We start from the raw sequence: 15337 nt of genomic DNA, 5'->3' as shown, positions 1-15337 counted from the left end.
AGAGAGGAGCAGATTGCAACGGCAGCCTTCCTGGGAGGGTGGCACAGCCTTTTTGTTCATCTTGTATGTGTGCACCTGAAACTTCTTATATTTTTGGCTCCCTATTTATTTTTTCTTGCTCCGAAAGGAGCTCAAATAAAATAAAAATTCTTAACTCTCAGGAAAGGGGTAAATAAATCACGTCCCAATCATGTAGAGAAAGATACAAAAAACAGAAGCAGATTGGGAATGGCATTTAATTTTTTAATCTATATTGGTAGCTTTATAACATTTGTTTTCATGAAAAAGAACTGGAGAATGTTAGAAGATCAGAAACTAATAAGAAATCACATATGGTGCTTTGAAAGATTTATCATTTTTTTATAGCTTTATTGATTATTACCAAGTTTCAATATGTTTCAAATAATTAAATACTGCAACTGGGACATTAAAAATACAAACAAATTTACCAAAATAATTGTATTCTGAATATTATGTACAATATAATACATTTTACATTACATAAAGGGTTTTTATACATAAAGGTAAGATTTGATTTATGATTATTGGAAACCCAAAATACACTTGAACAAAACATTCCTATGCATACATACACAATCGCTCAACTGGAATAACCAAAACCATACACAAGTGTGGTCATTAAAAAATAAAATTACACTCATACAATAAGGGTAGAAAATGAAATTTGTTTTTATTAATTTGAGAGTATTGCTGTAAAACCACACACATATGAATATATAACCCAATTCTATATATTCAAAAATCTTTATTCTGGAGACATAAATATGTCTCTATTTCAAGGTGAATTTTTGAATTTTAATTTTCTTTTAAGGGATTTATTGTAATTCATAATCATTAAAATGCCTTATACATACACAAAAAGCAGACCCAGTGCTAGCAAACAGGAAGATCATGAGAGAGTCGATCATATTTCCACATTTATATTTCACTATATAGTCTTGAAAAATAGTTCTATTAAATTGTGCAGTTTGATATGCCTTCATATTCATACTTGTTATCAAAGTGATTACATAGCGAATGAAGCATACAGCTTAAAGGAGAAAAATATATTAGAGAATTAGATGCTGAAATGGATATCACTAGGTGCCTGCAGAGGAAAAAATATTGTGAATGGGTGCTCATGTAGAAACCACCACCCATACCCACTAAATTAGTTTTTAAACAAACCATCGGTCCTCCAGAAAGGTTAGTATACTGATGTGTCAAATCTTGTTTGAACACTGAAGTAGCTGATTAAGTCCAGGGTACTGCCACAGTGAGTTTTGGAACCATCTCACTTTCAAAGGCAATGGCTCTCAAGCAGAACAGCTGTGCTTTTCAGTAATGTTCACTGTTTTTCTAACTGTTCTGAACAATGTCAGAAACAGTCTTTACTGTGCAACAGAAATGGCCCTCCACCTGTATGCCACTGTGCCCACGGGTCTCATTCCAGAGCCACACACACTGGGGAAAATCCTATGAGAACTATACACAAAAATACAATTAGTAAACCAGCCATTCTCCTCTAAGTCTTTACAGCGTTTTACAGTACACTCCCTGTTGTGAAATCCTGTATCAAAGGCAAACAACAGAACTCCTGGAACCAGAAGCTAGAAAGGTGACAAGTCTAAACATATACAAAGTCCACGTTCTTTCCAACATGACAGAATCTATGAAAAATTAGATTCAGGGTGGAAGGTTTGCTTAATTGCTTCTCGTTCATGTTTAGCTTTTATATAAAAGAAACTCTACCCTAAGTTATCAAAATATATTCATATAAATGTATGAGCATTTCTAATACAAAAGTTAAAAAAAATTCTAAGTTCTCATTTTTTTGTAATTAAATATCCTAGAGTTCAGTAGGCAGGTTTCTTCTTGAGCAGCTTGAAAAGAATCCACGGGCTGAGCGCTGTCTGGAAATCGGACACAGCTACATTTCAGCTCTCCGGTGTGACTTCTCCGCAAGGGCAGCCCCGTCTTCCTCCTCTTCCTCCACCTCATAGTGTTCTTCTCGGCCTTTGGGGCGGTTGTCATCGCGCACGTCCTGTTCTTCTCCATCATTGTTTTTATCATCGGCCTTAAAAAGAAAAAAAGCCAAGAACTAGGGTGTAGGGTCAGTGATAAATATTCCCCCTGTGATAAGGGTAGAAAGTTACTCATTTTGGACAAAGGAAACAAGTGAACAAGAACAGTCCTACCAGCAACAGTGGCGCCGCCTCTCCTAAGCTTCATGTTGCTACAACCATTCCTAATTCCAGGGTTAAAGTCAGTCCCACCAAACGGTGTCCTTCCTCACTGGCACCCCCCAATTATACATGTATACATGTGTAAGCACCCACGCACACACACACACACACACACACAGGCACTTGGTAGAAATGTGCATCCCACACGTACGTTTTCTTCATTTTCACCGTAGGTCTCTTCAGCATTATGCTCCAATTCTCTTTTTTTTTCTTCAGTCAAATCTTCCTGGACCTAAAATCACAGACACCATGTGATGCTTTCAACATTTAGACACTTGCAACAATGTATTCTGGTTTCCAAAAAACTTCATTAAAAGCAGCACAATTTTCACTAAAAACATTTGCAAAAGAAAAATGTTAAAAGTATGATTTTCTCTATTAGAAAGCAAAAAAATGTGTAATAATCTAACGTAACTAATTCTGTATTTAGGCCCTTGGTTTTGAATTTCTGATTTCTTTGACTAAAGGTCAATGCTCCTATGATAATGCTTGTGGGAATTCAGCTTATAAAATTAAACAGTTCCCTTTTCCAAATGGGAAAACTACAGAAATATAAAACTCTGGCAGAATGTAAGATCTGTGAAAGCAGGGATGGCCTATTTTATTCAGTTTGCTATTTCAATACCTTTATATATGCTAGGCACACTGGAACTGTTTCATTAATATTGCTAAATGAACACGTCTATGAATTAATACATAAATCAATGTAAAAATTTCTCCACTGTATAGGCATATAAAATAGACACCACTGCTCTATACAACATAGTAGAAAACTGATGTATCTATTCTATGTTTCAAAATAGATTTCTTTGGGTAAAATATCTAGAAAATAGAATACTATCTAATTTCCCCATGAAATAGTCTAATATAAATTGTCTCAAATTCTCATCTCTTTAGTGTTATAATATTTGTTTCAAGTTGTTTTCCTATATGAATATTATTATAGTTTCATTGATTCCAATCATGCATTTCAAAATGCAAATTAAAGAAAATATCTGAACATGGTTGCTAAATAATCTCTTAAATTACCAATCTCATATAAATATAGGGTAAATCATTTTCTAACTTGCAAAGGATTTTGAAAACCATACATACACCAAAAGTTCTAAGCCATTTGAAGATTTGTCAAAAAAAAAATTGCTGAATATCAGTTAAGCATAAGGTAGTATCCCACCGAAATGATCTTTTGTGATCATGGTTTAATAAACAATAAATTCTCTTGAATAACACATAAGTCACAGAACTTGGAGGTAGGGAGTGGGAGGGGTTATTGTTGAAAATCTGATAAATAGGGGGCTGGTGCTGTGGTGTAGTGGGTAAAGCTGCTGCCTGCAACGCTGGCATCCCGTTTGAGTGCTGGTTCATGTCCCAGCTGCTCCACTTCGATCCAGCTCCTGATAACGCACCTGGGACAGCAGCAGAGGATGGTGCAAGTGCTTGGGCCCCTGAATCTGCATGGGAGACCCAAAAGAAGCTCCTGGCTCCTGGATTCAGCCTAGCTCAGCCCCGGGGGTTGCAGCCATTTGGGAAGGGAACCAGTGGATGGAAGATGTCTGTTTCTCCCCAACCACCTTGACCCCAGTAACTCAATTAAATAAAATAAATCTTTTAAAAATAGAAAATCTGAAAAATGGGCAAAGGATGGAGAGGACTTCAAAAAGTTCATGGAAAATGGACTTAAAAGATAATTTGGTGTGGAAAAAAACTTGAAATCCATGTAGGTTTTTTTGTCTGCTTTTTCAAGAATTTTGTGAAGCCCAAAATGGTACTATAAATAAGGAGAAACAAGAAACAAATCTTGTATACTTGGATACTTCAAGGTATCCAGCCCAGGCAAGATAAGAATAAGCTGCAGCCTCCCAGGTTTCCTGTGGACAAAACTTGGCCTCACATGGGCCCCAAAAATGCCCAAGAGAGAGCCAAGCCCCCCAAAACCTGTTAAAACCAGCTCGACTTCAGCTGAGTCTACAGCCCCTGACTACAGTGGTCCTGAGTAAATACAATTTGAGGACAGAGGCAGGAGCACCTCTTGCGTTCACATTTCCTGCTGACAGGAGCTAATGACACCCTTGTCCCTCCCTGTGGCTCTGTGGTCCCTAAATCTCTGCTCTAAGTCAAGAATTCCACAGGCCGGTGGGGTGAAGACAATGCAGCACACATTTCAGACCACATCAAGCTCAGCCTAACTGAAACACCATTAAATTGCTGAAGGGCCCCTGTCTGTATGGATGAATAAAGGTATGTTTTCTGTAGCCTTCTGAACGAAGGCAGGCTATTGGTAAAGACCCAACAACGTTTTAGTTGAGATTATGCAGTGTGATGGAAACGATGTACAAACCAGGGCTTGCGAAATTTTTCCTGTGGTTGCCAAATAGCAAGTATTTAGACTTTCTGGGCTATATGGTTCCAGTGGCAACCACCGAGTAGCACAGAAACAGGCATAGACCTTATGTAAACAAACAGCCATGGCTGTGTCCAGCAACAGTTTACTGAAAAGAGCTGCAGCCTGGTTTTCCATCTCCTAACATATACTATGGAGTCAGACAGACTTGGACCAGCATCTCGCCTTGTCAATGTTTCCGGGTATATAAACAGTAAGGTCAATTGTTTTTATTATGAAATTCTTCAGTAAAACGGACATTTTTACATTTGATTATTGTGTATAGCCCTTGCCTATATTTCTGAGGCAGTATGGTCTTTTTACTTGCTGAACTCTTTATTTAGTGGAGCAGTAAGCCTTTGACTATAATGCAAATTAAAAATAAGTCAAAAATTAGAAAGGAAAGAAAGCAAGGAAGGAAAGAAGCAAAAGAAAGAAAGGAATGAAGTATCATATTCTTAGAATTCTATCTATGAACCACACTGAATCTGTTCTTTATATTAATCATATTAACATGTGCATTGCTGAGAGTTGTACTGTAGTAATTATCATGCATTTGCCGAGACCCTGAGAGTCTAATGTATTAATAAATTCCTTTTTTAAAAAAAATGGAAATCTTCAAGTATATGCTAATAAGGAAAATCTCTTAAGCTAATAGTCATTATCATGGTTCAAATGTTATCTCAGTATTGCAACACTTGTGTTTTTTTCACTGAATTATTCTTGAAACTCGAGGACATTATGTAATTTCACCTCCCTACAGCACAGCGGAATGACTCACATTTCTGGATCTGTTCACTTCTTTATGGTATCACTTAATTCATTCCTCTAGCCCTCATATCTCCTGAAAGTAGAAGTTAGCTTAAAGGTTTAAATCAATTCAGGTTTAACATGTGACCTGTGTTCACCTATTGAAAGCATCCATTTACAATTGGTGCTTACATTAATTGTCTTAATTAAGGGTTAAAAAAGTGATGACTTTCTAGTGCCATCATTCTTTCTGCATTCACTATTTCTATAAAGAACTCATCCATATCGACTGTACAGTATGCTTGGTCATGTCATCCTTGGGTGGGCCCTAACTACGGTTCCAACAATAAATAACAAGCTGTGTGACCTTGAAACATTTAATCTCTCTGAAGATCAAATTTCCTATCTGTAACATAAAGGGGTTGGGTGAAATCAATGATCTTTAATTTTATACATGTGTGGTTGGGGAAGTTCGTGAGTCAGGAACCTTTTTAAGAGTCTGGTAAGAAGGCCAGCTCTCTGCTGTGGCCCGGGAAGGCAATGGAGGATGGTCCAAGTGCTTGGGTCCTGCACCCCATGGGAGACCAGGAGAAGCACCTGGCTCCTGCCTTCGGATCAGCGCGGTGCGCCGGCCACAGTGCACCGGCCACAGCGGCCATTGGAGGGTGAACCAACGGCAAAGGAAGACCTTTCTCTCTCTGTCTCTCTCTCTCTCACTGTCCACTCTGCCTGTCAAAAAAAAAAAAAAAAAAAAGAGTCTGGTAAGAAAATCTTCAGCCAATGGGCGGAGACAGAAAGCACTTCTCATGTAAGTTCAGAAGGTTAGACAGTGTTGTCTGCTCTAGCACTGTGTGTCTAAACAGTGTACTCCTGAAATAGGGGGTGGCGGTGGTGCTTACAAAGAACTCTGATTTATAGGCCTCACAACAGATAAGACCAAAATCTCCATCAGGAAGATCCAAGGATTTGTTCTGGGTAGAAAATCTTCAAGATGACTCTTAGCCATGGCAAAAACTGAGAACCACTTTCTTGAGTAACAATGGATGTTGGGATAAAGATGTCGGCTATGAGATCATCACCCTCTTAATGAATCACTCTCCTTGGGATCTACCGTAGAAAATGTGGTTTGTTTACCATCTGTCAGTGGAGTCTTGGGATTTACATCCCTCTATAGGGAACTCACAAATGGAATCTTTGTAATTATCTAGATGTATAGTCTCTTAGTCCTTACTTGTGTAATATATTCTTCACATTGAGGGCTAACGTAGTGAGAACACACCTTAAAAGGCATTATTAAATAGGACCAAGATGATCCAGAGCTCCTAAAGTATCTTTAAAATGTGCTCCGGCTAATAAACAGGAGGCAGCGGTTTTCCTGTCACAATGCGGACGCGCCATCCTCCACCACTGCCTCTCCTGAGGATCCTGCTAACGCAGACCCAAGCTCTGTCACAGATTTTCCCAGGGCTGCTCCTCCTCACTCATTTTACCCCCCAAAATGTGGATTATAAATATGTCTTAGGCATTTTAGAAATGAGCCCTATGAGATGGGACAACGTTTAGTAAATGGCCAAAGCAAAACAAAACAGAACCTCTGGGTGTGGAACTGGGCTGTGGCTCGCTACCCTGTCTCTACATGCACAGACACTTTTTTTTTTTTTTTTTAAGGCAGAGTGGACAGTGAGAGAGAGAGACAGAGAGAAAGGTCTTCCTTTGCCGTTGGTTCACCCTCCAATGGCCGCCACGGCTGGCGCGCTGCGGCCAGTGCACTCTGCTGATCTGATGGCAGGAGCCAGGTGCTTCTCCCGGTCTCCCATGGGGTGCAGGGCCCAAACACTTGGGCCATCCTCCACTGCACTCTCTGGCCACAGCAGAGAGCTGGCCTGGAAGAGGGGCAACCGGAACAGAATCCAGTACTCCGACCGGGACTAGAACCTGGTGTGCTGGCGCCGCAAGGCGGAGGATTAGCCTATTGAGCCACAGCGCCGGCCCCAGACACCTTTCATTTACACACAGAAGGTGTTATGGGATGAGCCAGGAAGCTGAAGGCTGAAGCCTTTGTGGCCAAGCATGCCAGGATCCAAAAACACAGACAGGAGGTGGCAAAGGGAAGACCTTGGGAGCACTAGCTCGAGTGATGGGCATCCCTGCTTGCTGAGGACTTTCTGCCACAGGAAAAGATTCCTGACATGGTGACCCACAGGTCCCAGGTGAGTACGTGGCCAATGAAGATGAACAAAGGACGTTGTGTGTGGAGTCTCCCAAGCGTTCAGCTCAACATCTTTTCAGCCACACTGGGGAAATGAAAGCATACAGATTTTTCAAGCAGTCATTTCACCTATATATCTCTTGAACATTTAAATAATTTTAAAGTATACATAGCACTTTTTGGCAATATCATAACTGGTGTGTCTGCACAAAGTTGGTAAAATAGGGGGCTGGTGTTGTGGCGTAGGAGGTAAAGCTGCTGCCTACAATGCCATCACCCCGTTTGGACGCCAGTTCATGTCCTAGCTGCTCCACTTCCAAAGCAGCTCCCTTCTGATGTGCCTGTAAAACAATGGAAGATGGCTCAAGTTCTTGGGCTCCTGCACCCATGTAGGAGACCTGGTGGAATTCTAGGATCCTGGCTTTCAGCCTGGCTCAGCTCTGGCCATTTGCAGCCATTTGGGGATTTAAATTAGCAGATGGAAGATCTGTTTCTCTGTAACTCTGCTTTTCTTTTTTTAATATATTATTTTTAATTAAAATAATTTTAGAGCAGTTTTAAGTTTATAGAAAAATTAAGTGGGAAGTACAGCAAGTTTCCACTCTCTTCTACCCATACAGACTGTTCCATTATTTACAATGCATTAGTGAGGTACATTTGTTGCAACTGATGAACCAATATCAATATAGTATTACTAACTAAAATCCATAGTTACTCTTTAGGTTCATTCTTTGTGTAACTCTGCTTTTCAAATAAATAAAGAAATTTTTCTTTTAAAAACTGAGTAAAATAACTGGGTTGTAAGCAAAACAAGGAAGAGATCATGGTATGAATTCCTTTGACTCTATGGTCCCAAGCAACAGAGAACACTTGTTAATAATCATTAAGAAAACGCTGCTGTACTAAGATATAAGAAGGCAAAGGCAGTGTAGGTTTCCTGAAACCACACTTACAGTGGCACCTGGAGATTCAAACAACACAACAGGGGTTGATGGCGTGGCACAGGAGGTTACTCAGAAACTTGAGACACCTGCATCAAATGCTGCAGTGCCTGGGATCAAGTCCCACCCTCACTTTTGATCCAGCTTCCAGCTAATGCGCCCAGAGGCATCAAAGGATGGCCCAAGTACTTGGGTCCCTGACACCATGTGGGAAATCCATATGGAATTCCCAGTTCTGGCTTTGACCTGGCTGAGCACTGGCTATTCTAGGCATTTGGGTAGTAAACCAGAGAATGGAAATGCTCTTTAAACATTCATTTCATTTATTTGAAAGACAGAGTTAGATAGAGAAGTAGAGGCAAAGCAAAAGAGAGAGGGCTTCTATCCGCTGGTTCACTCCCCAAATGGCTGCAATGGCTGGAACTGAGTTGATCCGAAGCCAGGAGCCAGGAGCTTCTTCCAGGTCTCCCACACAGGTGCAGGGGCCCAAGGGCCATCCTCTGCTGCTTTCCCAGGTGCATTAGCAGGGAGCTGGATTGGAAGTGGAGCAGCTGGGACTCAAACCGGTGCCCCTGTGGGATGCCAGCACTGCAGGCTGGGGCTTTAACCCACTGTGCCACAGTGCCTACCTCAGAAGTGCTCTTCAAAAACAAGATAAATCAATGCACAGTTCCGCAGCATTTCACTGTTTTCAGAGTGCATCTCTCAGACACACATATGCTTATAAACAATACAGTCCACAATTCTACTTTATTTTCCCATTGCTGCAGTCTACCGAGAACTTCATCTCCAATCATCACTAGTGCCTGAATGGGATTTGTGCACCACTCTTCCTCGCTGGTCCGGGGAAGTTACACTGGGAAGAAGGAACACTCCCCAGGCTTGCACAGGCAACTCACCTGGCAACAGTTCTAACCCCAAGGGGGTGGGTGGTATCCTGGAGCCTCTGAAAGAGAGACTTGGAAAGACGGGGATCCAAACATTGTCACACTCACAAGAATTTGTAGGCAAAAACTAGGGAAAGGGGATCAGGACTTGGGGCCAGGTGCAGCCAGAGGGGAAGAACCCTGTCAGCTCAGCAGGCTAAAGGCACAGGAGGATGTTGAGTTCAGACTGTGCTGGGCCAGCACAGCTCCTCTGTGCCATCATCCTTTTTCCTTCTGTCTTGTCTCTCTGTCTTTTTTTTCTATCCCTGATCTCTCTTGCATCTCAGGACCTCCCTCCTCTACCTTAACTGATGATAACACACAAGTGAAAAAGAATCAGTAAATACTATTAAATTTTGATGTTGACCCTTCTGAATTTTTAAAAAGAAGGCAAGGTGAAAGCTTTCTGTCTAAATCCCTCAAAGATTTCTGATACCTGTCATAATGAAATAAGGTGATATTGGTCTAGACATCCTGCTACACAAGAGGCGCAGACCAATATCACTTTCTTGCCCATTGTGTTAATATTCCAGGCTGCTGGTTTCTCTGATGCTCTCTTTCCGACAGAACAGCTCAGGTCTTGATGAATGGCAGACTGAGAAAGAGTGAGAATAAAAAGCTCAAGCCAGTGAGAGCCCACATGACCAGACATGTTGCCAGTGGCTGCAAAGGCCAGCATCCTTTCCTGCTTTCCTGGGACAAGCACGGATCATAGCACGAGCTGGGAGCGGCTGACAGGAGCAGCAAGCAGCAGAGAGCAGAGCTGGCGAAGGGAACCTGCACAAGGGCAGAGCACACACTTCCTGTGGCGGGGACGTTCACGCTGTCACACGTCCATCCTCCCCCGACCTTCTCCTTAGGGACAAAGCCACACATTTGCATGACACCTGGCTTAGAACCAGCTCTGAACTGCAGCTTTACTTTGGGAGCTATTCCTGGTCCTCAGAGAGATTAAATAATGTGAGATCTGCACCTAATTTCTGTCATATTCCCAAGGATCGCAGGTGTTCACCCAGCAGAGTCAGTGACAACAAACAGCAGCATTCCCTAGTTAACTACAGGAATGTGGCACCATGACAACACAGCATACACCTCATTAAACACAGTACAGTACGTATGAAGTCTACAATAGACAGTAAATTAAAATCAAATATTAAGGAATTCCATCCAAATACGTTCTATTCAACTTACATATTTTCCCTTCTATTTATTGTCAAGTTCATTTAAGATACCGAATCTTTATGAGCGAAGAGGCCAGAAAGCTAGGCGGTATCATGTGGGTTCCAAGAGACACTGCAGGGCATCCCTGTGAGGGAGGCACTGAGGAGAAAAAGCTACAGCGACCGTCCAGATTCCCTCAGTATGAAGAGCTCTGTTTACTGCCTTTCAAGAGCGAAAGAGACATGAGAGAAAGTTCTTACAAAAGATCACAGAACTCTAAGTGTGTCACGCCTGGAAAGCCCAATGCCTTCTCAATCCAAAATTCCTGGTGAGAACCAGAGAGATGGATTTTCTTACGTGGGTTTTTTTGTTGTCTTCTAACCAAATGTCTCTACTGCCAAGGCCCATTTCCGCTTTAATCCACCTTTTCTGATCCTGTGTCAGCCTCTCTGAACCCTTCTACACAAGACACATCAAAGTGCCCCTGCTGAGGCTTATATAAGGTGCCTGCGGCAGACCGCGCCATTTCATCCGTCTGCTGCATTCCATCTTACTACCTCCTCTTCTCCCTCTTCCTGGTACTGCTCATCCACATTATCCTCTTGCTGGTCTGGATTTCCTGCCATCTGTTGAAACAAAAGGGGAGGCTCACGTTACTGCGTGTCAGAGACGCCTGTCACAGTACTCTGGGACAAAAAGCAAGCATGCCACCTTATAAAGTGCACTTGCAGCACACCTGTGGCCAGGCAATGACAAACAACCTTCCTAACCCAAGGCCCAGGATGTCGTCACCCCCTCCCTGTGCGCAGGCGCATCAGTTCAGAGTGGCCTCTACCCCATCGTAGTGGCACTGCTCTGCCCTCTGCAGATTATGACTAACCTTTGGCATACACCAGGCTTTTGTCAAAACACCCAGGCTCGAGTGGCATCGGCTTACCCCCAGACGCTCCTCCATCTCTGCGTTCTCTCGCCTCTGACTGCGAGGCTTGTGCTCTTCATTTTCGTCTGGCAGGTTTTCTTCTCTCACTTGCTCAGCTTCCTCAAATTCATCTTCCCCTTGATTATTGGGGTCATCTGCTGGGTTTATCTCCTCTACAGCTGCCCTCTGTGAAATTTTAGTGGAAAGTAACCATCACTTCAAAACTAAGGATCAAGCTTAATTCCATTTGAAAGGCCACACGCTGGCGGAAGTTGAAACCATCCTTCACTGGATGGCTAAGATCTCTCCTTGCCAAGACTCACCAGAATCAGGCAGTCCAGTGCCAAAACATACAAGACTCTGCTTAATTTGTCAGAGGTCAAAGAATCAGAATGAAGTAGAGATACCACTTCTTTCCTGACTCTGCTCAACACTACTAATCCGAGTGACATGAATGCAACTGAGTGAACAGTAAGAAAATATTGCTAAGAAACGTCAGCACACTACCTGGGATTAACTGATTAATTTAGATGGGCAAACAGCAACCCCCTTCATGCTAATGTTGATTTTTAGACAAACTTCTGTTCGGAAGCAATTTTTGACATGCAAGTAGGTAGACAGTAGTTGAAGATAAAGAAGCCTCACTCCAGAGAAGACTCAAGAGGAGGATCTGAAAAGGAGGCAAGACAAGGCTAACTTGGAAGCATACAGCGATTCCAGCATGGATCTAATTTCTCTACCAGCACAGCCCACCATGAAATAGAGAGATGCACCCCTGGCAAGGACCAGGAGATGAGCGGCCCAATCCTGGGCAGTATCTCCTGAACAGTATCCTCCCCTCAGCCAGCTCCCACGCAGTTCTCACTGACTCTGATCAGCTTTGGAGTTCTTTCAATTTTCCACTTCATCTCCCAAAGCACCTTCCAAATAGCACACAGCCTCACCAGGATTCAGAGTTTAGAGCCTGAGATGCGCAGACACCGATGCTCACGATGAGCTTCCCCAGCCTCCCCCAGCTCACCAAAGGGCACTGACTAAAGCGGTACGTGGTCCCACAGGACAGGGCGGCCATGGAGTGGGATTCAGTCTCTGGCAGTGTTCTCCAGATAACAAGACGCTACTTAACTTCACCCAAGAGCCTTGAACATGTTCAAGAACTCATTGCAGTCTCGGCTGATGCATTACCTGCACATCCCTGGACACAGACTTCACTCAAGTGCAAATGACACTCTTCTTAGGCAATGTAGAAAGTGACAAATCATCACCTTCATAGTCAACTCAGTCACTCCATGCTCTCTTGTCATATGGATTCCTTTTTGTGCATTACCAAAAATATGTGTGGAAATAAAGGAACAATGTCATGTGTGCTCAGTTCATTAAAACGTAGACTAGCTCCAGTTTCAACAGTCTTATGTAAAAGTTAACAGGCACAGACAATACTAAGCGAAAATAAGCAGAGCTAGCAATCTCAAAGGAAAAGAAGGCACAGTGGAAAGGCCACTGTTTCCCAGTATGTTCCCCTGAAAAAAAAATAAACAGATGACAGGAGAATAAAGGGTCATACATTCAAGTAATCAAAGCCTACGGCAGCTCAAGTGGCTGAAACCCTCAGCCCTTCCCCACCCCTTCTTGTTCCTCTCAGGTGCGTGCAGGCTTTTGCACACTTGTTCCCTGGAGTCATGGACTCTCTTGCTCTCCCAATATGCTCTTGCTAACTCTTGGTCTTTCTTGAAAACTATTCAGGGCTAGCTTCCTTGGTGCAGACATTACAAAGAATAATATGGGGACGGCAGGGAAATGTATTCTGCCACAGCTCAGGGAAAGTTAAGTGGAAAAGCCATTTGCATTAAGGGGGCATAAGCAGCTAGCAGGAAGAGTTTGTCGATGATGATGGAAGAAAGACACAGATCCTCCTTTCAGCTGCCTGGATCAGTATGAGCAGAGCCTAATGATAACCCAGACCGAATCTTATAAACATGGGGTTGATCGCTCAGCAAAAGATGACAAGAGAGTTAAAATAAGTTGTAAAAGTCATCTACACAAAACACAAGAGCAGACTCAACACCTGCTTGTCTCACTCCTAGGCAGGGCCGAGTTGAACTGGGGGTCTCAGTCATCTTTTGGAGAACACCATGGATGAGGTGGTTATTAGGTGTCAACCATTTATATTCAAATTTTCTATACCCAGGGAACCTGAACAACTCCTATCCTAACTCAAATCCCTTGTGCTTACTACATATTGACTAGAGAGTCAGGGGCTGTTGGGAAGCTTACAGAAAGCCACACGCAGACATCCCCCAAGCCTCAGGAGATGACTCAGCATGCTGCAGAGAGGTTTACATTTCTTTCTCTGGGCCCCTCTCCAACTCCCACCTTTGCCTCTCCTCCTGCCACCTTCCAGAGTTCTGCATGTTACGATGCCCCTCAGTTTTCCTTTTCTACGGTTTGATTTTAATGACCTAAAAGCTGTCAGAGGGACAATACTTAGATTGCTGTTTTTTTCCCTAGAGCGTCCTCTAGCCACACCTCGTCACACACTTATGTGATGATTCACAGTTGAAACAAGCAAGCGTCATGATGCAAGCCACCTTGCCCCGTGCTGATGAAACACCAGCCACATCTGGGGCCAGGCTCTGCTGTCAGGCCAGTGCGCTGGGCTTCCGTCCCACCTCGTGAGTTTCCAAGTGGAAGCACACTTACATCTGCCTCCAAATCGGGGTCGACTTCCTGAGGTCCTTGCTCTCCAGGCTCCTGTCTGTTTCCTGGCTCTACTTCTGCTTCATCTTGGTGCGGGTTGTCTCTTTCGTAGGCTACAAATCAAAGGAAGAGAAATCAGTCCAAAACAAAGGACTCTTCCCTTTCAACTGCGGGCTTCGCCAGAGACCCTATCACCCAATCTCTCTCTCCTCCACCTTGGCTAACATAAGGCAAATGCTTTGGTGTTCTGAATAAAGTAAGAGCCTCTTCCCAGACTGTGTGTCTGAAGACAGGGGACGGGGGAGAGATCACACTTGAAGCAGAGGCTGCAGTTCTTCCCCGTGTGATGACAGAAAACAACAACCGTCAAAACGTTTTCAGGAAAGGAAAGCCCGGTGGATGGGGCATTTCTGAAATAATCCACTAGACTTAATATCAGAAGAAACTGCCAGGTTCCCAAAGAACTTCATAAACTTCTGTGAAGTGAAAGGGAGAACATCACCATCTGTGGGGCTCAAAAACAGATACACCTGATGAGTTCCCTGCCACCCTAACGAGGACACTGCCACGGCAGCCACGCCAGCCACGCCAGCCACGCCAGCCACGCCAGCCACGCCAGCATTCACCCTGGACAGCCGTTCGCTCGATGCTTTGTGAAAAACTTGTCAGATGAAGAGAATTACAAGGGCGTGCAAACACAACCACAAATTACTTTTTACAAGACCTAAGATACAAGAAGAAAGGTTAAATATACGCAAAGTATTTAGGCTTCAGAAAACCTCTTGGTAACAGGGTAAGTTACCATCAGGATGCAAGTGTGAGAAGGGATTTATTAAAGAAAGAAAGGAACAAATTGTTCCCTAGTCTTCCTGATAACAGAGCAAAAGAGCTTAAAGTGCCCCAAGGGAGACATAGGGAAAAGTATTTCCTGACTGTTATGGCCATAAACTATCACAACAAGCTATTGAGGGAGTTTGTGTCTCCACCTTCCCTTAGATCTTTTTAGAAAAGGATACACAGCCAAGTGTTAGTGGTGCCAAAGCGACAGTTATCTTCTACTTCTATTATCACAGTAAGCAATATTTGATAAATCATGCACTAGATGCTT

The 15337-nt window shown here is 43.0% G+C and overlaps 1 protein-coding gene across 7 annotated transcripts in view; it reads right to left on the bottom strand.

Moving 5' to 3' along the window:
* Positions 1-348: 348 nt before the first annotated feature.
* GOLIM4 (golgi integral membrane protein 4) overlaps positions 349-15337 on the bottom strand; it is an 88304-nt gene continuing 73315 nt past the window's right edge. For 4 of the 7 annotated variants that reach the window (XM_017346894.3, XM_008266447.4, XM_017346895.3 and 1 more), the window contains 5 exons: positions 14233-14342; positions 11551-11718; positions 11171-11239; positions 2398-2478; positions 349-2077 (listed from right to left, as the gene is read on the bottom strand). In XM_017346894.3, coding sequence (XP_017202383.3) covers positions 1931-2077; positions 2398-2478; positions 11171-11239; positions 11551-11718; positions 14233-14342 — 575 coding nt within the window. In that variant the 3' untranslated portion in view covers positions 349-1930. The remainder of the gene's footprint in view (positions 2078-2397; positions 2479-11170; positions 11240-11550; positions 11719-14232; positions 14343-15337) is intronic. The other 3 variants (XM_017346897.3, XM_017346898.3, XM_070073191.1) reach the window with 1 other exon arrangement.

Source organism: Oryctolagus cuniculus, chromosome 4 (genome assembly GCF_964237555.1).
Source record: "Oryctolagus cuniculus chromosome 4, mOryCun1.1, whole genome shotgun sequence".
NCBI lineage: Eukaryota > Metazoa > Chordata > Mammalia > Lagomorpha > Leporidae > Oryctolagus > Oryctolagus cuniculus.
This window is presented reverse-complemented; position numbering and strand designations above follow the sequence as displayed.